This window comes from Salvelinus alpinus, chromosome 3 (genome assembly GCF_045679555.1).
Source record: "Salvelinus alpinus chromosome 3, SLU_Salpinus.1, whole genome shotgun sequence".
Classification (NCBI taxonomy): domain Eukaryota; kingdom Metazoa; phylum Chordata; class Actinopteri; order Salmoniformes; family Salmonidae; genus Salvelinus; species Salvelinus alpinus.
In genome coordinates, this window is record NC_092088.1 from 16893953 (window position 1) to 16917952 (window position 24000).

A 24000-nucleotide genomic window follows, 5' to 3' on the forward strand; every position below is an offset into this window, starting at 1 on the left:
TCCAATCAATTTGTAGAGATCACAGTTTACTTCAATGGTCTTCACCTACGCCTAGCTAGTAGAAAATAAATACGTGTGACAACGTTTTCCAGTTTATATTATATTAGTCAACTTTATGCTAGTTATTTTATATCGATTCAAACAGGCACCCCATCTTTTTAAAATAAGTCCTTTACGATGGCTCCGGTAAGTACCTCTTGTTATAGATGTATCGCAAGATAACTTGCCAATCTTTACTAGTAGCTAAGCAGATGGATGTGCAGTTTCTCAGCAGTCAATGGCTTTAATTTTCACTGAACATTTTGTCTACTAATGTAATGTTACTCACCATTATACTAATAATCCGAAATCGTTGTTAGACATTTTTGTTTTATTTAACTAGGCAAGTCAGTTAAGAACAAATTCTTATTTACAATGACGGCCTGGGAACAGTGGGTTAACTGCCTTGTTCAGGGGCAGAACGACAGATTTTTACCTTGTCGGCAACGGGGATTAGAACTAGCAACATTTCATCTACTGGCCCAATGCTCTGACCACTAGGCTATCTGCTGCCATACATTCAGCTACTGTATTTATTATGGATCCTGTAAGAAATTGTATAAGATACTGGTAACTTGTTTTAACCACTTCTCAACATAAGCTATAACTTGGCACAACATCCACCCATCCCCCACTATACCCCCACTTTTGTACCTTGTTAAGTAACCACAGACCCACATACTCAACCCTCCCCCATGAATAGGACTCTGTTAAAACAGAGGCATATACATTATGCTCAAGGATGAGACTATAAGACAATGAACTGTGGAAAGGGCCAATGGAGACGTCGACATCAGGCCGAACAGGATTACCCACGACCCAGATCGACCAATCGGAAGGCCAGACTTCAAGATCAACCTACTTTGCTAGTTGTCTATATAATCTGTATGTACTGTGTAGAGCGGTCTCTTCTCCGACGATTTCATAAGAATCAGACAGAAAGGAGCCGTGCACGCTTTTGCCTGATATCTTTACACTTGAATAAAACGGCCTTATTATAAAATTATCCACCTCGTCCTATGTCTCCACTTGTTCTCCTGTCTCCAATAAACGTTTTACTAACAATCCCCATTAGCTGCAGGTGCATGGTAACTCTTCATGGGGTCCAGCAAAACCAAGGCAGTTATACAATTTGAAAAACATTGCAATATTTTCACAACAGATTTCACAACACACTACTGTAGCGAGTGACTATTCAATCCCAATTCATCACCCAAGTTGTTCTTTTGAAAACAAAGCACTGACGACCTTTTGTCATCAACAGCCAAAGAGCAAAAAAGAGGAAGTCGAGCTTTCGCAGGCTGCTGAAGACGAGCAACGTGAAGCTTGACTACAAGCTGAAGAACCGTCAGTTCAAGGAGAGCACCGACAAGAAACACCGCAAGGAGCAGAAGAAGCTCCGGGCAGCTATCAAAGATGCCGCCTTGAAGTCTCCCCTCCGCCTGGAGCTCTACAAGAAGAGGCCAGGTGTGTGCAGCATGACAACCCATCCATACAGTAGTATACCCTAATATCTAGACCCTGACATCTAGCACTCAAGATGAACGATGCACTGTTTACAATGCACCGTTCCACACTATGGCACTGAAATAATTCCCTAATTTATGTAAAGTTATCATCATCATATTTTGTATGTGTGAGTCCTGTTTGGTGGCGTTAAATACATGTCCCTGTCTGGCGTCTGTTCCAGAGGATGAAGAGGAGGAGTTTGTGGAGTCCCTGCCAATTGACATGATGGATGAAGATGGCCTGGAGCAGATTAAAGCCATGGCTCAGAAAGCCTCCTTCCTCACCAGAGACCCGTCATCGAGGTAATGACAAACGATGGGGGAAATGACACAGTCCATACTGTATTTAGACTGTTAGGATTTCTTTGTAGTGTTATGGTGTGATGTACCATCTGTCTATTCATTTCATGTACATCCCAACAACAAGTAGAGCATAGCAAAGTGCACACATGTTGAAATGTATGGCTATAGGTAACTGCCAAAATATAGGAAACACCAACATAGTGTCTTAACAGGGCGTTGGGCCACCACAAGCCAGAACAGCCTCAATGCACCTTGGCATAGATTCTACAAGTGTCTGGAACTCTATTGGAGGGATGCAACACCATTCTTCCATGAGAAATTCTATCACTTGGTGTTTTATTGATGGTGGTGGAAAACACAGTCTCAGGCACCACTCCAGAATCTCCCATAAGTGTTCAATTGAGTTGAGATCTGCTGACTGAGACAGCCATGGCATGTGGTTTACATCGTTTTCATGCTCATCAACCACTCGTACCCTGTGGATGGGGGCTTTGACATCCTATGGGGGCATAGCCATGGTATCCAAAATAATGGCCTGCCCAGCATTTTTATACATGTCCCTAAACATGAGGTTTTTGGATATCTGGATTGTCTGAATATGTTTGAAAGTAAAACATTTTTTGGGGGAAACTTCAATGGAGAGAGAGAGAGAGCAATGGAGAGAGAGACCAACTTGTGCAAGTTAAACAAACTTGTTGCTGCAATAGGTTATCTATCATACCATCTGGTAGTGCCTGTCTTGACTGCATCATATCATGGTAAAGAAGCTAGTTAACTAGCTAGCTGAAGAGGCAAAGCTATTTTGAGGCATCCTTGTCTACAACAACTCCATTCATACGAAACATCAGCCTGTTGTCTTTTTTTAAGGGGCTCGCTCATAAAAACTCCTGTTGTTTTTATTAACATTTGAAATGTAATGGTCTATCCTTGTATTCTATGTAGCAATGTCACATAGATATTTTAATTAAAATGAATACTCTCCCAAGTAATCGAATACTAACGTCCGTTCTGATATTCGAATAACCGTGCCCACCTCAAAGCATGATGGGATGTTAATTGCTTAATTAACTCAGGAACTACACCTGTGTGGAAGCACCTGCTTTCAATATACTTTGTATGCCCCATTTACTGAAGAGTTTCCATTACTTTGACAGTTACCATAGCAACGTGTCTGTAACTTATCTTCTCACTTAACCTTACTTGTTTCTACTTGAATACCTACAGTGGTCCAGTGCATGCCAAAAAGCACAAGGGGGAGCAGCAGGGGCCAGAGAGTTATGAGAAGATGCCCAGAAAGATGCAGCTAACAGAAGAGAAGGAGGTCATTCACCTCCTGCCAATCAAAGACAAGATCAGAGGCCTCTTCTCTCAGAGCATGGAGAAACCTGGTGGGATCATGATTCAAATGTGTGTTTCCCTTGTACATCTTCATCTGAAAATGTCTATTTCTACCAAAGTCATATTGTACTAACTGTAAGTCACTCTGGATAAGAGTGTCTGCCCAATGACTCAATTGTAAATATTGTTAAAACGTTTTAGAATTTACAACTCTGTTGATCCAAATTGGTTTTATGGTTTTGTCTCTTTCAGTTGAACCCCAAAAAGCTGAGGAGGAAGCAGATGCCCCGACTGGCTTGGAGCCCATGAACCCCTTCTTGGCTTGAGTCAGCCATCCTCTCTGTGTAGAATGTGTTGTTAGACCAACTATTGGTAGCCCAGTCCTGGTCAGTAGAGAAGGTGCTTCTCTCTGATGTTGCTGGGGTCTATTCATTACGCCATTTCTGTTAGAACAGAAACGGTTCACGGCAAACAGAAATGAAAGTTTCTATTGGACAAATTCAGATAGGTCCTGCCCCGTTTTGTTTGCTTCCGTTTTGGTTCTCAAACGCTAAACGGTTTCCGTTGCAAGGTGTAATGAAATCAACCCTGATGTGTGTCCAAAGAGGATGAGGCTGTGACCGGGCCGGCCCTGACCCCTCAGGAGCAGCTAAAGCTCCGCACACAGAAGCTGACAGACAGGATGCTACGCATCGCCAGTCTAGGATCAGACATCCTCTCAGAACCCACCATCAACGTAAGGCTGCTCGGGCTACTGTTACTTCCTTGTCCCCATAGCAAAATTTAAAGTATTATCTTATGTCACATAGACCAATAATCTCATAGCAAATAGAAGGGGACTTGGGAAATATTTTGTTTGGTTCTCCTTGATGGTTTCTGTATGAAATCACTGTCTGTCTGTGTTCAGATCAAGAAGCTGCAACAGCTGCGATCCATGCTGATGGAGACCAACCCCTACATGGCCGTCAGAAAGCTGGTCATGGTCTCTCTGATGGAGGTCTTCAAGGACATCGTCCCCTCATACAGGATAAGACCCCTGATAGAGAAAGCCTTAAAAGTGAAGAAAGAGACACAGCAGTTGAGGGAGTTTGAGGACGGCTTGGTGAGCCAGTACAAGTTCTACCTGGAGAACCTGGAGCAGGCAGCCAAAGGTACATGGACACACTCTCACGCCAAACCTACTTTTCTTTTTATCTATTGATATTAATGACTTGTTATGACTGGTTGGTATTAATGACTTGTTATGACTGGTTGATATTGATGACTTGTTGTGACTGGTTGATATTAATGGCTTGTTATGACTGGTTGATATTAATGACTTGTTGTGACTGGTTGATATTAATGACTTGTTGTGACTGGTTGATATTAATGACTTATTGTGACTGGTTGATATTAATGACTTGTGACTGGTTGATATTAATGACGTATTGTGACTGGTTGATATTAATGACATATTGTGACTGGTTGATATTAATGACTTGTTGTGACTGGTTGATATTAATGACTTGTTGTGACTGGTTGATATTAATGACTTGTTGTGACTGGTTGATATTAATGACTTGTTGTGACTTATTGTTGTGCTTGTTATGACTGGTTGATATTAATGACTGGCTGCTGTTGGTTGTAACGATTTGCTGTGGGAACGCCCTGCCCTGTAGACTGGAAGCAGAAGAAGAGAAAGCGCAGCGAGGCGCTGTCTCTGCAGTCCTATAAGGGCCTGGCTGAGGTGGCCATCCGCTGCATCTGTGAGCTGCTGGTGGCCCTGCCACACTTCAACTTCCACAACAACATCATCATCATGATGGTGCCTTTGATGAACGACCCCATCAAGAGGGTGAGTCTGGAGTAAGGGTTGGATGGGTCCCCAGAACCCCATATTAGGACATTCAAAAATCTTGTCGCATGACATTCACTATAACATTATACAGTGTGGTTATGCAGAGACATGGAGGTAGCTATATGGAGTTGTAGCTTTACACTTGTGGAAATTTGCCTACATTGATAGGGCTAAATTGGACTATATCAGGGTTCCCCACCTGGCCTACGGGTGGTGTAAGTTGGCCCCCCATGTTTTCTGAGCAAAAATTAAGAAAATGTTTTTTGTTTAAATTTTGTTTGGCATAAAAGACTGTAAAACACAAGGAAATCAGCTCCAAGTGATTTACATTTTGGAAATCTGTTCCCAAGTATTCTCACGCATAATAGAGAGACGTGATCGTATAATAATAATTTATGATAATTGATTGGATTTATATAGCACTTTTCTACCAACTGAGGTAGGGGGAAACTCACCTCATCCCCCATCAATGAGCTGCACCCAACTCAGTGATGCACAGCGGCCTTTTTTATGCCAGAACTCTCACCACACATCAGCTATCAGGTGGAGAGGTGGGGAGTGATATTTTCCAATAAGGAATGAGGGGGGTGATTAGGCGGCCATGATGGAATGTGGCCAGGTTGGGAATTTAGCCATGACACCGGGGTGAAAACCCCTACTCTTACAATAAGCGCCATGGAATTTTGAATGAGCACAGAGAGTCAGGACACCCATTTTAACGTCCCATCTGAAAGACGGCACCCTACGCAAGACAATGTACCTAAATGTAATCAAGGTTTGAAATGATTGTTTTACTCAAATATTATATCTGTTCAGGCTTCTTGAATCATTATGTTTTTGTCACGTTAACGGTCTGTTATAACTCTCAGTCTGGGTCAGGTGGGCATGATTTGAAAGCTTGTATTGCCAACATGACTAGCTAAGTTATAAAATACCTTTCTGACAGTGTTATGCTTTCACAAGGCAATTCAGAGAAACAGATGGTAATTGTGGTGCACATAGAAAGAAGTCATGAGTGCATTCAGGTTGGTGTGCCCCGGTGCGTTTTCTTCACACTAAACAAACATATAGGCTCCTTCAGTCCAGAACCACCTAGGGTATGACGCCATGTCATCTTATAATTGTACATCAAACAGTGATCATGGACGTTAATATTGTATATGACATGAGGTTTATGATATGGAAATGTGACGTGCACATTTGGACTCACGGGTGTTTAGGTTGCTTGTATGACATCAAAGAGGTCTTTATTATAATCCTCAACGTCTTATCGCTCAAAATACAGAGTCATCTTATTTTAAAGCATTAACTCATTGAGACAACAATTTTTTTTGCAAAAGTTGCCCAATTCCCTGGACGGATGGGGGAAACTTCTTGTCACGTGCGGTGCTCAAATTCAGAGCAGCTGTCAATCAAAACCCGTACAGAGCTGTGAACAGATCCAGAGCTCTGACGTCATGACGTGTATAGCATGTTACTCTACAGCCACTACGGTCCAATTTAGGTGTTTATTAGTGGTACGAGGGTAAAGGGGTACTACCTATGAAATTGAATAGGTATATGATTTTATCTTGTGATGTGTTGGGGATGGTTTTGTCTTGTCTGTATTAGGGTTGTGTTAATATCGGTAACCCAGAACTGAAATCTTGCATAATTGCCTCAGATGCTCATTTAAGTTCTGGCGGGAGATGTTAAGAGAAAGGTACTAACGCGACTTATCCACCCGCTAAACAGAAACTCTTTGCAAGTTTGTGGCAAGTACATAGGCCAAATGTCCCCTTCCCATCCGATATTCGAAAGATACAACCAACTGCGAAATCGTGATTTGTCAAAAATGATCAGTGACGGAAAAGCAGCTGACCCGGAACAAAGTTCCTCATTAGTTGTTGATTCCCACAGTCTGTTGACAGACGCTACTACCATTTTATGTTACATGCTTCTGTCCACAGGGGATTAGGGGTCTCTTGACTGTACTGACTGAGTTTCTTATTGTGCAAGTGTCTGATATGTGCTGTGAAGCTGTCAAGAAGCTGTTGAAACAGGACAAACAGGGCCAGGCATCACTAGGGACAGTCAAAGTGATCTCCAAACTGGTCAAGAGCAGGAACTACGACGTCAGACCTGAGGTACTATTTACCGGCAAAACGTTGAGTTTGAAGACTTTTTGACGACATGTCTCTTATCGAAATTCGTCTGGTTCACTTTACCCTACAGCTGCTGAAGGTTCTCCTCTAGCTGAGGATAAAGGAAGTAGAGGTGAAGAAAGACACAGACGACACAGCTCCCAAAATGAAGTTGATGAACTACAAAGACAAAAAGAAGAATCTGTCTAGGATGCAAAGGTCAGTAGCCCAAGCACCTGTCTGCCTGTCTACCTGTGTTTGATCGTTAAGGGGAGGAGGGGTTCTACTAGGCTAACATATGGAATTGTTTTACGATGCTCATACCAAGGATCATTTAGCTATTTGATTTTGAATTTTAGTACCCCTTAAGGTATGTTTATCCATGTATCATATTTGATGAAACATTGAATTTGGCCTATTCGCCCATAGAAACTAATTGAGTAACAACTTCAACGTCGTACATGGAGAAACAGCTTCTAAAGGAAGTTTGTTCTGAAGTTTCTGTCCTCTATCTGAGAGATATAAGAAAGATCAGGAAACTATTTGTATTTATTTTTTCCAGTTATTTAACCCCTTATTTTAGGCACTAGACTGCCTCCATATACAGTATACTTCCATTCATTTGTTTTAACTGGTACCCGGCAACCTTTCTTCTCTGAACGTTTGCTCATCTAATTAACCTGGAGTTCTTTGATGACTTGTTGAATGTTCTCCAACATCTTATCCAATCAGGGGTGGGTAGTACAAATCCTCTACCATTTACATCCAAGTACTATTGACATCATCTCATATGATTGGCTAATGGCTTTTCTCCCTCTAGGATCTGACCTATCGGGAAAGAGCAGCTTACCGATCACTGTACACAACCTGTAGCACACCCAACAACCTCATCCCCATATTGTTATTTATCCTCTTGCTCTTTTGCACCCCAGTATCTCTACTTGCACATCATCATCTGCACATCTATCACTCCAGTGTTAATGCTAAATTGTAATTATTTCACCTCCATGGCCTATTTATTACCTCCCTACTATTCTACATTTGCACACACTGTACATATATTTTTCTATTGTGTTATTGACTGTTTATCCCATGTGTAACTCTGTTGTTTGTGTCGCACTGCTTTGCTTTATCTTGGCCAGGTCGCAGTTGTAAATGAGAACTTGTTCTCAACTGGCCTACCTAGTTAAATAAAGGTGAAAAAAATATATATATATTCCACAATGTTATTAGGACCCACTTAAAGGAATACTCCACCCAAAATTAGTCCATTGTTGATATAGTCCCAAAATGTTTTGCTTGTCAGCAATCAAGTTTTCAAGATATGTAACTTTCAAAATACAGAAATCATCCCGGTATGATGCAGAAATTTCCTTTAAGTGAGTTGTCTGTCTCCTACCTCTGCATTGTCTGTCCCAGGATTATTTCACGATAGGCGAAGCCCTGTTGGATGATAAATTGAAGCAGCAGATTGATCGTGTTCTCTCAACGGAGGAAGAGGATCCTACGTCGCTGGATTTCAGCCCATAACACTTCACACCCAACCGGAACCCCCCCCCCCTTTCCTTTGCCTGTATTTGATCTAAATGGACTGTAAAATAACAATCAACAGTAAACTGGTTTCTGTTTGACATTGCTTTTTAATCATTCTCTTTGCTGATGTTCAGACATTTTTGACACCTGAGAATATACAAAAAACATTTGACACAGTTAAGTGTCGGAGAACATTAAAGTAATGTTGCGTTAAGCCACCTGCCCCATTGATTACTCATTTCCCTACAATCCTGTACACCCCTTTATAAACCTCAATCTCATAGAGTAATGTATTCACAGAAAGAAAGTTGCACACTAATTATGCACCCAAACATTTCATGGTTATACAGTGCATTCAGAAAGTATTCATAGCCCTTGACTTATTCCACATTTTGTGTTACAGCCTCAATTCAAAATGGATTAAATATTTGTTTTCTTCTCACCAATCTACACACAATACCCCATAATGACAAAGTGAAAACACGTTTTTAGAAATGTTAGCAAATGTATTGAAAATGAAATGCAGATGTATTCACACCCTTGAGTCAATACATGTTAGAATCACCTTTGACAGCGATAACAGCTCTGAGTCTTTCTGGGTAAGTCTCTAAGAGCTTTTAACAGCTGGATTGTACAATATTTGCCCATTTATAATTTTCAAAATTCTTAACTCAATTGGTTGTTGATCATTGCTAGACAATCATTTTTAATTCTTGCCATAGATTTAAGTCAACTAACTTGGCCACTCCAGAACATTCACTGTCTTCTTGGTAATGAACTCCAGTAGATTTGGCCTCGTTTTAGGTTATTGTCCTGCTGAAAGGTAAATTAATCTCCCAGTGTCTGGTGGAAAGCAGACTGAACCAAATTTTCCTGTAGGATTTTGCCTTTGCTTAGCTCCATTCTGTTAATTTTTCTTCCTGAAAAACTCCCCAGTCCGTAATGATTACAAGCATACCCATAACATGATGCAGCCACCACTATGCGGTGGCTGCAACATTACTTTATTCAAGAGAAATTGCTTTGCCACATTTTTTTGCAGTATTACTTTAGTGCCTTGTTGCAAACAGGATGCATGTTTTGGAATATTTTTATTCTGTACAGACTTGTCACTGTCAATTAGGTTAGTATTGTGGAGTAACTACAATGTTGATGCATCCTCAGTTTTCTGCCATCACAGCCATCCATTAAACTCACCATTGGCCTCACGGTGAAATCCCTGAGTGGTTTCCTTCCTCTCCGGCAACTGAGTTAGGAAGGATGCCTGTATCTTTGTAGTGACTGGGTGTATTGATACACCATCCAAAGCAATGAATAACTTCATCATGCGCAATGGGATATTCAATGTCTTTTACCCATCTACCAATAGGTGCCCATTGAGGCATTAGTAAACCTCCTTGGCCTTTGTGGTTGAAATTCACTGCTCAACTGAGGGACTTTACAGATAATTGTACGTGTTGAGTAGAGATGAGGTAGTCATTCAAAACTCATGTTAAACACTATTGCACACAGAGTCCATGCAACTTGTGACTTAAGAAATTGTTTACTCTTGAACTTAAGGGGTTGAATACTTGACACAATACATTTAAACTTTTCATTTTATTTGTAAAAATGTTGGGAAAAAACAACATTCCATTTTGACATTATGGGGTATTGTGTGTAGGCCAGTGACAAAATAATCAATTATAAATCCAGGCTGTAACCAAATGTAAAAGTCAAGGTGTGAATACTTTGACAGCACTGTAGGTTGCTATACCCACTAAAATGTTTGGGAGCATAGTGTACAACTTTATAGTTTACTCTCCAATAATCAGCTCCTCTACAAAACATTTTTGGGGTGTGCGTCAGTTTATGCCTTTTACTAGACCAAGTAATCCAAACATGAAATATGACTAATGTATTTATTGTGGTCATAATATAGAACAATTAATAGTCCAAGTAATTAAGACAGTAGTCCACTGACGGTCACATCACATGAAGTGAACACGTTACTATGACATTCATCATGGGGGAGAGACTCCAAGAGCTAAAAACATAAATGTGGAAATGTCTTCCATAATTCAACTCTGATATGCAGAATTGTTAAGTCGCTGAAATCAAATTTACCATAACGGTGTGCGCTTGACACAACTTGACAAACGTTAAATGTTCAGCATTAACGTTAATAAACATTACATGAAAAGGATAAAGCACACAAACAGTGTGCAGCAGAATGACTAATACTAGCTATATATTAAAGCCTCCATGTTAAGTACATATTTCAATTACAAATATAAAGTTAGTCACAGCAGTGAAAGCATTTTTCCTCTACACCTTCAAATAAATTAAGACAATTCAAATATTTTTTCTACTTGCAGGAAAAACTCGATAAGAGCTTTGTACACAAACTAATAAAGGAAAGAACCAACCAGGGATACACAATCAAATAAATATAATATACAAACATCTCGACAACAATATTCATGTTATATTACAACTCGGGTCTAAATGTTAAGAGAAAGAAATTTGACCCCTTCAAAAGCAAACAGGGAAGAGATGGTAGTTTGCTATTACATTGTCAGCCAAATGTCATCGGCATTACAATCCTCATAAGGTCAAATTACTTTTGTATTCGATTACTCAAAACTGAATGAAGAGCCAGCGGCCATAGTCAACCAAGTCAAATTAAAACAATATCTTTTTTCAAAATAAAAAGGTCCCTTGGGTGACAAAACATACCAAAAGAAAAACCGCGGTAAAAAATTATAGTTATAATGCAGTCTGTTGATACTTTTTCCATAATATTGTCATGGTGAAAAGTTGTAGTTGATTGGTTGCTAATTTGTTGATATTGGACATTTAAGTACTGTATCATCTACAGATCTCATACAGAGGCTGCATGAAAGCCCATCCTTTTGCCTGCTGTGAGATTGTATGGACCCAGGGGAGAGGCTGAAATATGGATCTAGATCTGTAATGCCCTGAGGAAGTGGACATCTGGGCAGTACCAACGATCAGACAAGATACACACACAAAGTACAACATAAAGAATGAATTAGAAAATGCCAAACCTTCATAGTTTAAAACATGAACATATACTAAGTTGGAAAAACTACAAACAATGACTTTGTTATACATGTCTCACACACAGTGATCCACAGTCCAAACAAAGGACGGAAACAACATGGCCCCAATTAAACAAAGTTTCTGACAACTGATTGAAATGGACATAGGTTAAAACACTTGAGGGTTCTAGTCAATCCGTATCGCGGAAGATCAGCGTGACTGAAATTTAAAAAGGCAATGTTCACGTGTTAGCGAAAGGACGTTTCAATTTCGATCTTGCAATCTAACGCTTCAGCAATCCAGATTGACGAGCGCCATTAGTAGACTACAGTTTACTACTTTAATCAATTTCATCAACAAACAATTCAAACAAATGTTACTAGATAATGCTGAGGGTCTGCAATCAATATGCCAATCAATAAATTGGGAAGAATATCAGAAAACTCTAAAACCCTGTACTGACCTTGTTATGCTAGTTATGTGTGCTCCAATAGAAAGAAATCAATAACATTACATTCAAACTACACTTGAGATTTTTATGTTTTACGAAAATAATTATATCTGGGGAATCGAAAAGCTCTCTTGCGTTTGACATTCAAGAGGTGATGGTGGTTCTCAACTTTGACCTGATGAAAAGTTTGAATTTGAAACCCAAAAATCACATTTAGGTGGAAATCCATTCAAGGTGACCTCAACTTCATATCATACAATGACTCACTCTCAAAGTAGAGAGAGCAAGTACTGAGCGTAACAGCAAAACAACCACGTGCAAAACACTGAACATCTTCAAATACACAACTATGTGTTAGAAATTACAGTACTGTGAAAACTGGGGCACAAAGGGAATCATACAACAAGCCAGCTTGTTGGCCACATTCACAATGTCCTCATTCTTAGCAGGAGAAAGGCAGCGAGCCGCAGTTATAGCTGCCTCCCGCACCACAACTACATACGCTGTCTGGATTCAATGCAGCCATTCAACACCAGCCTACAGTAAGGGCATGACTCAGCTGTGGGTATTCATTCTCAAAGAAACCAGGCTGAACCGGGTTAGGCTGGCTGCTACATCCAGTATCTGTCCCCTCAACATTGCTACCTCGTCCCTGGGCGTCACTTTAAGGGTGTATTCATTGGGCATCAAACGGAAGAAAACTGAAAACCAGAGGGACTACCTAAACTTGTCCAGTAAGAAACATTTGTTTAATTTTCCGTTGCAAAATGAATACAACCCAGGTAGAGGGGGGACGGCTAACGACCCTGTAGATGACGAGGTCTTCCTTCACTTGAAGCCGCCATTCCAAATCAACCAGCCAGTCAGGGTGGGACTTTCTGGGGGAAGCTCTTCACTCATGGGAGGGAGTAACTCAACTCATCATGGTGTGTTCAGGAACACAGGTGCTCTCTAGGGTGGTGGAGGGGACCTAGCTTCATTTGTGGATCTTCCAGTTCCTCAGCAGAGGGAGGGACCAAGTAGAAGGGGTCACATAGCCAGTGTGGGCCCCGCCCCCCAGGAGGAGCCTCTCTGCCTCAGCCCGGCCCTCCATCACCCAGGCCTTGAGTCCTGCAGAGAGAGACCCTGCGAAGGGAGAGACGGAAGTCAGGGGTTAGAGAGAAGACATGGACAACAGGACTACACAGACATACACTCTGTGTATAGTAGAAAAGACTTCAGATGCATGATGCAATACACAATTGCCCATGTCATTGTCCACGCAAACATACAGTATTACTGTGTATCTGTAGATGTAATAACACACAAACAGTATTGAAATAAAGCACATTGTAGCCAAGATGCAAAACACTGCAGAGAGAAATAGATTCTTTAGACATGTTATGGAGTGGTGCTAGTTTTATTGCATTCCGGTGTAGAATATTACACTCACACTTAACCACACCTCATATCTATAAACCCGTTGAGACTCCACAGCCTGGTTAAACACAGCAACCCAACAGCCGTAAATCATGCCCTTACTGGTCCCTGGGTGACACGTTTATGCTAATTAGTGAGGTGATGAAGTATCTCATTAAATATATGGCATTGTATAAACAAAGGAAGATGTCAGAAGTTAAGGAATTGAAGAAAGAAAACTATGGAAGACACGAAGAAGGTGGTCAAGCCTACAGGACAAGCCCTAGCTGTAAAGACAACAGGAAACTGTAGGGACTTCCATACCTTCTGGGGACTCTATGCACACACTGCCGACCGAACGTCTCTCACTCACGGGTCTCAGTCAGAGGCACATTGCATGCTGCCCTGCAGTTTTCATCCTTACTGTGACTGCTCTCCTGGGCGGCTGGGGCCGGGATGCTCCGGCTGCGACACGTCAGCTTCTTCAGCTCGCTGGCAAACGAGATGCCCTTCCTCTTGTCCTCACGGGCCATCTGAGTACACACACACCAACAGTCAGTGTTATACCTGATAAGAGCGAGAATGATTATTGCTGCTCATATGAACTTGAGCTGATGCGTGAGTATCTCAAACATTGGCATAATTGTATAATTTACACAAAAGTTTGAGTTATTACGTGCTTATTTTCAAGTTCAGATTCAGCCCTGAGTCATTTCTCTACAATTAGTAGAGATATACACTAATACATATACATATATACACACACACACACACACACACACACACACACACACACACACACACACACACACACACACACACACACACACACACACACACACACACACACACACACACACACACACACACACGTGTCCATAATGGACTACGGTACACACTGTCACAGTTCATTCCTTCCCTCCAAACCTGTGTACCTGTTCTTTGAGCTTGAGGAGGAACTTCCCTGTGCCCCTCCAGCGCCCCTGGACCTCGTAGACACACTCCTGGTCCAGGAGGACCCTCTGGAAGGGCTTAGCTTGAGAAGACTTCTTACTGCTGGCCTCCTTCGACACCTCCTCCACCAACACATAGTCACTGGGGTTAGTGTTGCTCAGAATGCTCAGAGAGTACTTGGCTTTGCTCAGCGTCTGTAAAGGAGACCGAGGAAAGATAGTTTTCTTAACAACGACCATTTCCTGTCAGTCCAAAGCCATTTCATATCAGCGGTCAACAGTTCATTCATTCATGCGTATCTGTAGGTTTCACTTGTTCTGGATCGCATACACCGGTTTAGTGCATGAATTGATGTCAGAAAATTGCATATAAAAGCCAGTCTCCTGTGATTCCTGTTTTTAATGTGCAGCGCCACCTCCTCTTCCTCACCTGCTGGATGATGTCCTGCGCCGTGCTGTATCGAGGGGCTTTGATGACTGTGTGAGGTTGTTCTGGGGACACGTCGTGCACCTGAACGAAGAAGGTGTCGTCCTCCCCTGCTACCACCCTCTCCACGCCCTCCTCCACTCTCTCCACCACTCTGTTCTTATAGTTCAGGTTCTGCCAACACAACATTTCATTACTCAAAATGTTTCGTTATTGAGACTTTCCCCTGTTTGAAAGTAAAGTAGTGTGTAATTTAGAACATGTCCACAAGAGGGGGACCTTAGAACATGAAGAAATTCATAACAATTGTATAGAACAAAAGAATACACGATTTGTTTGAAAATTAATGGGCTTGACCTATTTCTCATAAAAATATCTTGACTCTAGAACAGTGTTGATTAAAAAAGTAGCACCTCTTCCTTGGTTTTAAGGTAGATTCTGCCCACATATCCCTCTTCAGGCTGCCAGCTGTTGACCACCCTGACGATCTCCTCCTCGGAGGCTAGGGGGCGCTGCTGAGGACACCTCTTACTGTCACTGCGCTCCTTCGCCAGAGGCACCTTCTCCTCACACAGGAAGTACTCCCCGGCACCTTCTGTGGACGTCGGTAACTAAAGTCGGGAGAGGGGAAATCCATGAGCCACTATGAACAGAGTGTGGCAGGTGTGTGTGGGCATGCGTCAGTCTGTGGGTGGGCGGGCTGGGACTGACCGCGTCCAGTAGCTGTCTGACGGTGGTCTGCTGCTTCACAGACACCACAGTGAAAGGCTCTGGACCTGGGACACCATGGACTGTCACCTGGTGCTGCTGGGCTGTCCTCCGCTCCTCAGAACTGAACAGCTGCCAGGGATACAGTGTTACGTACAGATAGATACGACAGAGTATTTTACACAGTCCTTACATGCACTTTAAGGTTGCTAGCTAATTAGATCATCGGATGCTGTTCGACGAGCTACAAAAAAAATCTAAGTAATCCCTAGATGTTCCTTCCCTAGTGGGGTGTGAGCGTGTGTTACCATAGCAGCAGGCAGGGCTGTGCCGGTGGGGCTCTCCTCTACTCTGCGGCTGTAGACGAACAGACTGGACACCTCCAGGGGCTCGTTGTGCTGCGTCCTCAACTGGATGTGTCTGTAGCCTGGAACAACACACAACCAACCACAGACATTAACAACAGGGAGTAGAAGTGTATTAACCTGGCCACATGTCATGCTATAGCTGCTAGCCAACTCTGTACATAGTGTGTTGCAACATAGCATGTTGATAAATACAGTAGCGTGTTGCTACATAGCGTGTGGACAAATAGCCTATTGATAGGTTTCATGCTGTCGCTTGAGAACATTTGTCAGGAATATTTAAAGTGAAAACAGAAGTTTAAATGAATCACTTTCTTCCTCCTCTTTTCCTCTCCACCCCTTCCCTCCTCTTCCTCACCTGGTTTGAGGGCCCGTAGAGGCAGCGTCCTTTGAGCGGTGGTTTGAGAGCTGTTATTCTCAACCACAGCGATGCGCAGGAAGCAGGCGTCCTCAAAGTGCACGTGGAACAGGAAGTGCTCTGACCACATGGGGTTGAGCGTGTTGCGGTGGATGGGCTTGGTGCGGAAGTGGCAGCAGTCCACGGGCATGCCCAGCACGTCCACCTCCACACAGGGGCTGCCCGCGCTGTTGGCAGGGCACACGTTCTGCCCCGACACAATCTGACAGAGAGGGGGAGGACATCTTTACTTCATGTCAAAAGAGAATTTAATAATCTCAAAACACTATAATACAGATACATGGCATTACATGACTTATTTACTTCGTACTTTATAATACTTCTGTCAGCCTAGTTGTTAAGCGCGTTGGGCCAGGAACCCGAAAGGTCGCTGGTTTGAATCCCTGAGCTGACTAGGTGAAAAATCTGTCGATGTGCCCTAATTGCGCCTGTTAGTCACTCTGGATGAGAAATTAAACATAACTAGTATTTTACCCTTCGCTATTGCAAAAGATTTATTGGGTGGCGTCCCTGTCTGTCAACTAGACAAATCAGATATTTGGTGCAAATAGGTCTAATAAACCATCAAAGCCATGCTGAAGAGCCGATGGGAGTGCTTTGGGTAAGTGTGTGTTTATACCCAGGAGGGTAGTTAGTGGGAGAAACCAGTATGTAGGTCATATTGAAGTGTGTTTGGCTACATTGTAGTTTTTGTTGGGTTGAGTGTCTGGGCATCCCTAGAGGGGGAGAGATTGTGTGTGTACTCCCAGAGCACTGTGTGTGTGTGTGTGTGTGTGTGTGTGTGTGTGTGTGTGTGTGTGTGTGTGTGTGTGTGTGTGTGTGTGTGTGTGTGTGTGTGTGTGTGTGTGTGTGTGTGTGTGTGTGTGTGTGTGTGTGTGTGTGTGTGTGTGTGTACACATGCGTCCATGTACAGTCCCATCCATATATCCACGTCCAGTCAATTCCTATTGGACAAACTATAATCCAAAACACAACCAAAACAAACTGAAAATTGATCTAAATACTAAACTTTTGACTATTTAATGCCCTATAAGTGAATTTGTTCAAATACTTGAGTTCTTCAAATGGGGGGACTAGATACATAAGTGCTTTCATTCTTAAACGGTAAAACAGAGATGTATGAAAATACACTCTAATAAAAGGTGACATTCCGTGCTGTCGCCTCATATGAACTCAAATCCAAAATGCTGGAGTATAAAAAAAAGAAGTTTGCTGTCCAAAAACATATAGAGGGGTGTGTGTGTGTGTGTGTGCTCACCGTCAGAGAATAGAGTGTTGGGCTCATGCTCTCTACATCTCTCTCCAGGGGGCAGAGTTGCTGGTAGAGGGGGCAGCAGCGATCCCACAGCACTGGAGGTTTCAGGACGTAACCACAATGCCCATTTGCTTCAAACAGAGCTGTGTTCAACTGCATGGGCAGGTCTAGAGAGAGAGAGAAGAGAGCGAGCAGAGAAGAGAGCGAGCAGAGAAGAGAGCAGAGAGAAAGAGCAGAGAAGAGAGCGAGCAGAGAAGAGAGCAGAGAAGAGAGCAGAGAAGAGAGCAGAGAAGAGAGCAGAGAGAAAGAGCAGAGAAGAGAGAAAGAGCAGAGAGAAAGAGCAGAGAGAGAGAGCAGAGAAGAGAGCAGAGAGAAAGAGCAGAGAGAGAGAGCAGAGAAGAGAGCAGAGAGAGAGAGAGAGCAGAGAGAAAGAGCAGAGAGAAAGAGCAGAGAGAGAGAGCAGAGGTAGAGATGGAGAAAGTGAGTGAAAGAGGGGAGAGAGAAGGAGAGAAGGAAAAAAAATAGCAGACCTTCCAGTCTAAATCCATTGTTCCACAAGCATCACTTAACATCATTTTGGTTTGGAAACGCTGAATTGGCACAGGTGAGTGGAAAAACATATCAGCTTGCAGAGCTGCGTCCAAGCTTTGTAAATTAGTGTAAAACAGACAAAGCCCATAAAATGCATCAGGCCCATCAGTATCACAACCATGTTCAGTGTACCGAGTGGACTAGGTGCTGCCAAGGTCAGAGCGCCCCCTTACAGAGAAATTACATGACATGCAAGCGAGCACAACCCTGCCAGTGTTTCTCCAATACTCCACGGGGTCATACTGTAATGTACCCTGCCCACGCCATTTCCAATGAATAGGCAACTAGAGTTTCATGAAAAGTTCAATAAGTAGGGCCCTGAGTTTTTCATTACCATGTCACCTGACCAGGGAAGAACTCTAGAGCCCTAGTTATAGACTTCATGGGTTACTTCCAAATAAAGTTTCAGCCTGGTCCTGGACAAAATAAAATGACTTTCAATGAAGAATCTCCATTGAGCATAGTCTCATCCAGGGACTAACCTGGACCGACCCTCTCAGTAAACCTCCACTCCATCGCCTTACCGTCAGTCTGATAATTGAGGGCCACCACTTGCATGCCGTGTAGCCAGAAGGGCAGAGGGTTGGGGTTGGCTGAGTCGATGCGCGTGGCGGCCGGGTAAGTCCTTAGCAGCTGGCAGGTGGTGTGCTGGATCAGCTTCCGGGAGAAGCGGCGGCAGAGGCGCTTGGCAGCGTTCTCGTTCACCGAGGAGATGTGGTAGCACTTGGGAGTGCGGATGATGGCGCTCAGTGACGCGCTGGGGCTGAGTACGGGCGACGTCTGCTCCTCCCAGCCCAGACGCATGGCCTCCACGCCACCTGGAGGTCAGTCAGACGGACAAATGTACATTTACAACCTAGCTAGTCATTTAGCAGATTCCCATTCTGACACTGATACTGAATATAATACTAATACTGATTATAATACTGATTCTGATACTAATTCTGATACTAATACTCATTCTGATACTGTTTATCCAGAGCAATAACTGTGAATAACAAGGACAGATCAAATAACGATTTGAACACAATTAAAAAATGCTTTTTTTCAGGACCTTAAGACAATGTAAGACTAGTATTTCATTAGGTAGGACATTTAAATAACACTAATTGTACCTTCCTTAGTGTTCTCATTGATCATGAAAGAGGCATTAGCTACACTACTATTCAAACGCTCTGCCAAGCCTCTCAGTGCTGAGCCAGAAAAAACATGCGCCTCAAACATTTCAACCCTTCTACAAACCCTTTACAAAGGCCACAACAGCAAAACCCTTTACAAATGCCACGATAACATCGTACACTCATTTTTAGAGGGCCATTTTAAGTATGGAAAAGTTAACAGGCTGGTTCCCATGGGGTGTAATCCGACTATGTGGGTGTCCTTCCCTGTCCCTTCACATCCCGTCCCCCAGCTCCAGGTCTAGGTCTAGGGGTCTGGGTCATGGGGAAAGGCCCCGGCCATATGTACCCTTCCGTGTCCCTTCACATCCCGTCCCCCAGCTCCAGGTCTAGGTCTAGGGGTCTGGGTCATGGGGAAAGGCCCCGGCCATATGTACCCTTCCGTGTCCCTTCACATCCCGTCCCCCAGCTCCAGGTCTAGGGGTCTGGGTCATCGGGAAAGGCCCGGCCATACGTACCCTTCCCTGGGGTCCGGCCCAGCGTCACCGCCTCCCCGGGGCTGCCTCCGCTACGACCAGGAACCGTGCCAAAGATGGACTTCCTGCTCTTTCTGTCTTTTCTTCTGCCAGAGGCCGAAGGAGAGAGGGTGGAGAGGCCTGTTTCCCACACAACACAGATGGACACACACACAGAAAGAGAGCCCCAGACGAGAGTGTAAGACAAGGGCACCATCTCTCCTCCTCCCCTCGCTGGTTTAATGTTGCTTGTTTGTTCTGGCTGTGCTCTGGAGAATTATGCACCTAGCAGATGTGCACCTGATTCTAATTTACCATCAATTCATAGACCTGTATTTTATTCCTTTGTGAACTTTTAAATCGGTATTCCTCACGATTGAAAAATCACCAGGCAGAATAAAAACACTCTAGGAATAAGCAAACACACCACATTTTGAACATAAACCATTTCTATGCTGGAATGAGCCATGCAGTAAAGTCAATGAAATGAAAGGAGGACTACCAGGGAACTTGACAGCCTGGCAGTAGATGACGAGGTCAGAGAGTTCCTGAGCGATCTGTCGACTCTCCTTCTTGTTCTGGGGGAGATAGAACTCTTCTCCCAGCTCCATGTCAAATACCTGGGGTAGGAGCAGAGTCAGTCACTCCATCTGGGATTACGTCGAAGAATGAAAACATTTCAGGTGCATTTGTCAAATCTGGTGTCTCCTAGTTCTCAATTAAGATCCGTTTTTTTATCTCAATGGTCTCTCTTGGTTCAGAGACTAGAGGTCAAGGGTTAGAGGTGAAACCCACCTTCCCTTTGCTCTGGGTTACAGCATTGTCTGCTTTCCTCATCCTCTTGGGCATCTCATCAATGATGGGATGATCATCCTTGTCACCTGAGGACTTCCCGTCTGGTTTATCATCTAGGATGTTATCTGAGAAACAGAACCATCAACTTTGAGGGAGGGAGTCAGGCAGACCAGCTTTATTTAATCAACGGACTGCTTTCAATGTGATGTTAGCCAATGGTTTCACATTGAGTCTTCCTTGTCAAACCATAAGTGCTAAACTGAGAAGAATTCCATCCCATAACAGACAGCTTGCTTGCAATGCTGGGAATTGGGGAAATGCCATTCCGAGGAAAACATTGGTCCCCCACAAATACCACAATGCAATGCAGATTCTGTAAACAAAGAGCTGGGAGTTAGAGCCTCCTGTTCTTCTCTCGCCCACACACAGCAGGACACAAAACATGAATGTAAGCCATCCATCACACACATCCAAAGTGCTTTGCGGTTAAAGAGGAATTTTCACCAACAGTTATTTTACAGGAGGAATCCCACTGGTTCAGTGCAGTTACAGTACAGTGTAGCATCGTCTGTGTCTCATACTGCTCTGGTTACATGTGGTAGTGGCTGGTGAGAGCGTCGCTTATCCCCAGAGCTCCTAACAGTAGAGTTTTTTAACCCCCACGGCTCCCCGTTGGACAGGGGCGCGCAGGGGCCTGAGAAAACAGATGTCTTTGTTTTCTCTCTCTGATGAGCCACTGCCACCAGCGAGGTCAGGACGTACATATCAAAACACAGCAGTGCGGATGGGGGTGGCGTATTTACACTATACTGGCCCTGTGTGTACTGACAACACGGAGACAAACAGATCATTAGACATGACCCCCCCCCCCCCCCCCCGAGCGACATGAACATCATCCCATCTGCAGCGTAGTACTACAACAAAACCCCAAACACAATGTAACAGTTCCAGACGTCTAACCCACCCAGTATCCACACTTGGTACATTAAAAGCCTCAAATTCACTCCAGATAGCAGGCCGGCGACAGAGACATGCAAAGCGTACAGCACCCAGGCCAAGCTCACTGCACAGACAGAGTGTTACAGTAGGCGCCATGCAGTAGTGCTGGTACTGTGAAGGCAGGGCGGCTGGGTATGTTGTTCAGTTTACCTTCAAGGCTATACGAGGCAGTGGAAGCTGTAAGAACGTCAGCTAAAGCACAGAGGAACAGTCAGGGACACAGGGACAGGGGAGGAGAGAGTACAGGAATAACACAAACCCATGTCCAAGTAGAGCTACTGTAACTCATGTTAAAAAGAGAGAATCAAGGAAGATGTTAAAAAGAAGAATCTAGATACAAGATCTCACTCCTACATTACTGGTACATGTATGTGCTGTGTACATTACTGGTCCATGTGCGTGCTGTGTACATTACTGGTCCATGTATGTGCTGTGTACATTACTGGTCCATGTGCGTGCTGTGTACATTACTGGTCCATGTATGTGCTGTGTACATTACTGGTCCATGTGTGTGCTGTGTACATTACTGGTCCATGTGCGTGCTGTGTACATTACTGGTCCATGTATGTGCTGTGTACATTACTGGTCCATGTGTGTGCTGTGTACATTACTGGTCCATGTATGTGCTGTGTACATTACTGGTCCATGTGTGTGCTGTGTACATTACTGGTCCATGTGTGTGCTGTGTACATTACTGGTCCATGTGCGTGCTGTGTACATTACTGGTCCATGTATGTGCTGTGTACATTACTGGTCCATGTGTGTGCTGTGTACATTACTGGTCCATGTGCGTGCTGTGTACATTACTGGTCCATGTGTGTGCTGTGTACATTACTGGTCCATGTATGTGCTGTGTACATTACTGGTCCATGTATGTGCTGTGTACATTGTATGTGCTGTGTGCATTACTGGTCCATGTGCGTGCTGTGTACATTACTGGTCCATGTGCGTGCTGTGTACATTACTGGTCCATGTGCGTGCTGTGTACATTACTGGTCCATGTGTGTGCTGTGTACATTACTGGTCCATGTGCGTGCTGTGTACATTACTGGTCCATGTGTGTGCTGTGTACATTACTGGTCCATGTGCGTGCTGTGTACATTACTGGTCCATGTGCGTGCTGTGTACATTACTGGTCCATGTGTGTGCTGTGTACATTACTGGTCCATGTGCGTGCTGTGTACATTACTGGTCCATGTGCGTGCTGTGTACATTACTGGTCCATGGGTGTGCTGTGTACATTACTGGTCCATGTGTGTGCTGTGTACATTACTGGTCCATGTATGTGCTGTGTACATTACTGGTCCATATATGTGCTGTGTACATTACTGGTCCATGTATGTGCTGTGTACATTGTATGTGCTGTGTACATTACTGGTCCATGTATGTGCTGTGTACATTACTGGTCCATGTGTGTGCTGTGTACATTACTGGTCCATGTATGTGCTGTGTACATTACTGGTCCATGTATGTGCTGTGTACATTACTGGTCCATGTATGTGCTGTGTACATTGTATGTGCTGTGTACATTACTGGTCCATGTATGTGCTGTGTACATTACTGGTCCATGTATGTGCTGTGTACATTGTATGTGCTGTGTACATTACTGGTCCATGTATGTGCTGTGTACATTGTATGTGCTGTGTACATTACTGGTCCATGTATGTGCTGTGTACATTGTTACTGAGGGTTTATATACAGTCAAAGCAAGTATCTGTCTCACCATCAGACAGGGATTCATAGTCATCGTCGTACTCGTCTTCCTCCTCTTCATCATCATCGTGGTTACCAGGTGAGCTGCCAGCCGGTACCCCGTTGCTGGCCTGTGCCTGGATGTGGGCCAGCTGGTGAGCCTGAGGGAACAAAGCACGGTATGATTGGTGGAAAGTCCTGTAGCCATTTGCCCCCATGTCAACAAACAAACTACCTAAGACAAACCTGATGTCATCCTGCGAGGGACGCGTGTGTAATAATGCACGTGTTCACACTGTATATGGTCTCACCTTCTGTTTGACAATGTCGACGGGAGCCTGGTGTGCTTTCAGCTTCTTGTTCTTGAGGAGGATCTTTCCCTTCAGTTGCAGCGGGGAGGGCAGCAGAGGGTCATCAGAGAAATCGCTCTCAAACAGGAATTTGGTCACCAGCTTGTCTCCGAACACAGTCTTCAAAACACAAACAAACAGGAATCCTCACAGACACGCTATAATCAAAGGCTTTTTATCAAAGTACTTGGAGCAATCTCCAAAGGAAGGAATGCAGTAACAAGGTTCTTCGAGACAGG

The 24000-nt window shown here is 43.7% G+C and overlaps 2 protein-coding genes across 7 annotated transcripts in view; one reads left to right on the plus strand and one right to left on the minus strand.

Annotated features, from left to right (window-relative positions):
• Positions 1–30: 30 nt before the first annotated feature.
• On the plus strand, positions 31–8899 carry LOC139570133 (nucleolar complex protein 3 homolog). The gene is given in 9 exon segments (XM_071391707.1): positions 31–186; positions 1304–1506; positions 1730–1850; positions 3075–3238; positions 3441–3466; positions 3760–3924; positions 4096–4339; positions 4847–5022; positions 7240–8899. Coding segments are annotated over 9 exon segments (1191 nt in total). The 5' UTR covers positions 31–115; the 3' UTR covers positions 7261–8899.
• A 1669-nt stretch (positions 8900–10568) lies between these two features.
• Positions 10569–24000, minus strand: part of plce1 (phospholipase C, epsilon 1) — a 78118-nt gene continuing 64686 nt past the window's right edge. For 3 of the 6 annotated variants that reach the window (XM_071391701.1, XM_071391702.1, XM_071391706.1), the window contains 16 exons: positions 23723–23881; positions 23443–23572; positions 21870–21911; positions 20721–20845; positions 20428–20545; positions 19929–20066; positions 18817–19110; positions 17705–17868; positions 16387–16648; positions 15972–16090; positions 15667–15795; positions 15369–15566; positions 14959–15129; positions 14511–14723; positions 14000–14108; positions 10569–13302 (listed from right to left, as the gene is read on the minus strand). In XM_071391701.1, the coding sequence (XP_071247802.1) occupies positions 13154–13302; positions 14000–14108; positions 14511–14723; positions 14959–15129; positions 15369–15566; positions 15667–15795; positions 15972–16090; positions 16387–16648; positions 17705–17868; positions 18817–19110; positions 19929–20066; positions 20428–20545; positions 20721–20845; positions 21870–21911; positions 23443–23572; positions 23723–23881 (2520 nt within the window). In that variant the 3' untranslated portion in view covers positions 10569–13153. Of the gene's footprint in view, positions 13303–13899; positions 14109–14510; positions 14724–14958; positions 15130–15368; positions 15567–15666; positions 15796–15971; positions 16091–16386; positions 16649–17704; positions 17869–18816; positions 19111–19928; positions 20067–20427; positions 20546–20720; positions 20846–21869; positions 21912–23442; positions 23573–23722; positions 23882–24000 lie in introns of all 6 variants that reach the window. The other 3 variants (XM_071391703.1, XM_071391704.1, XM_071391705.1) reach the window with 2 other exon arrangements.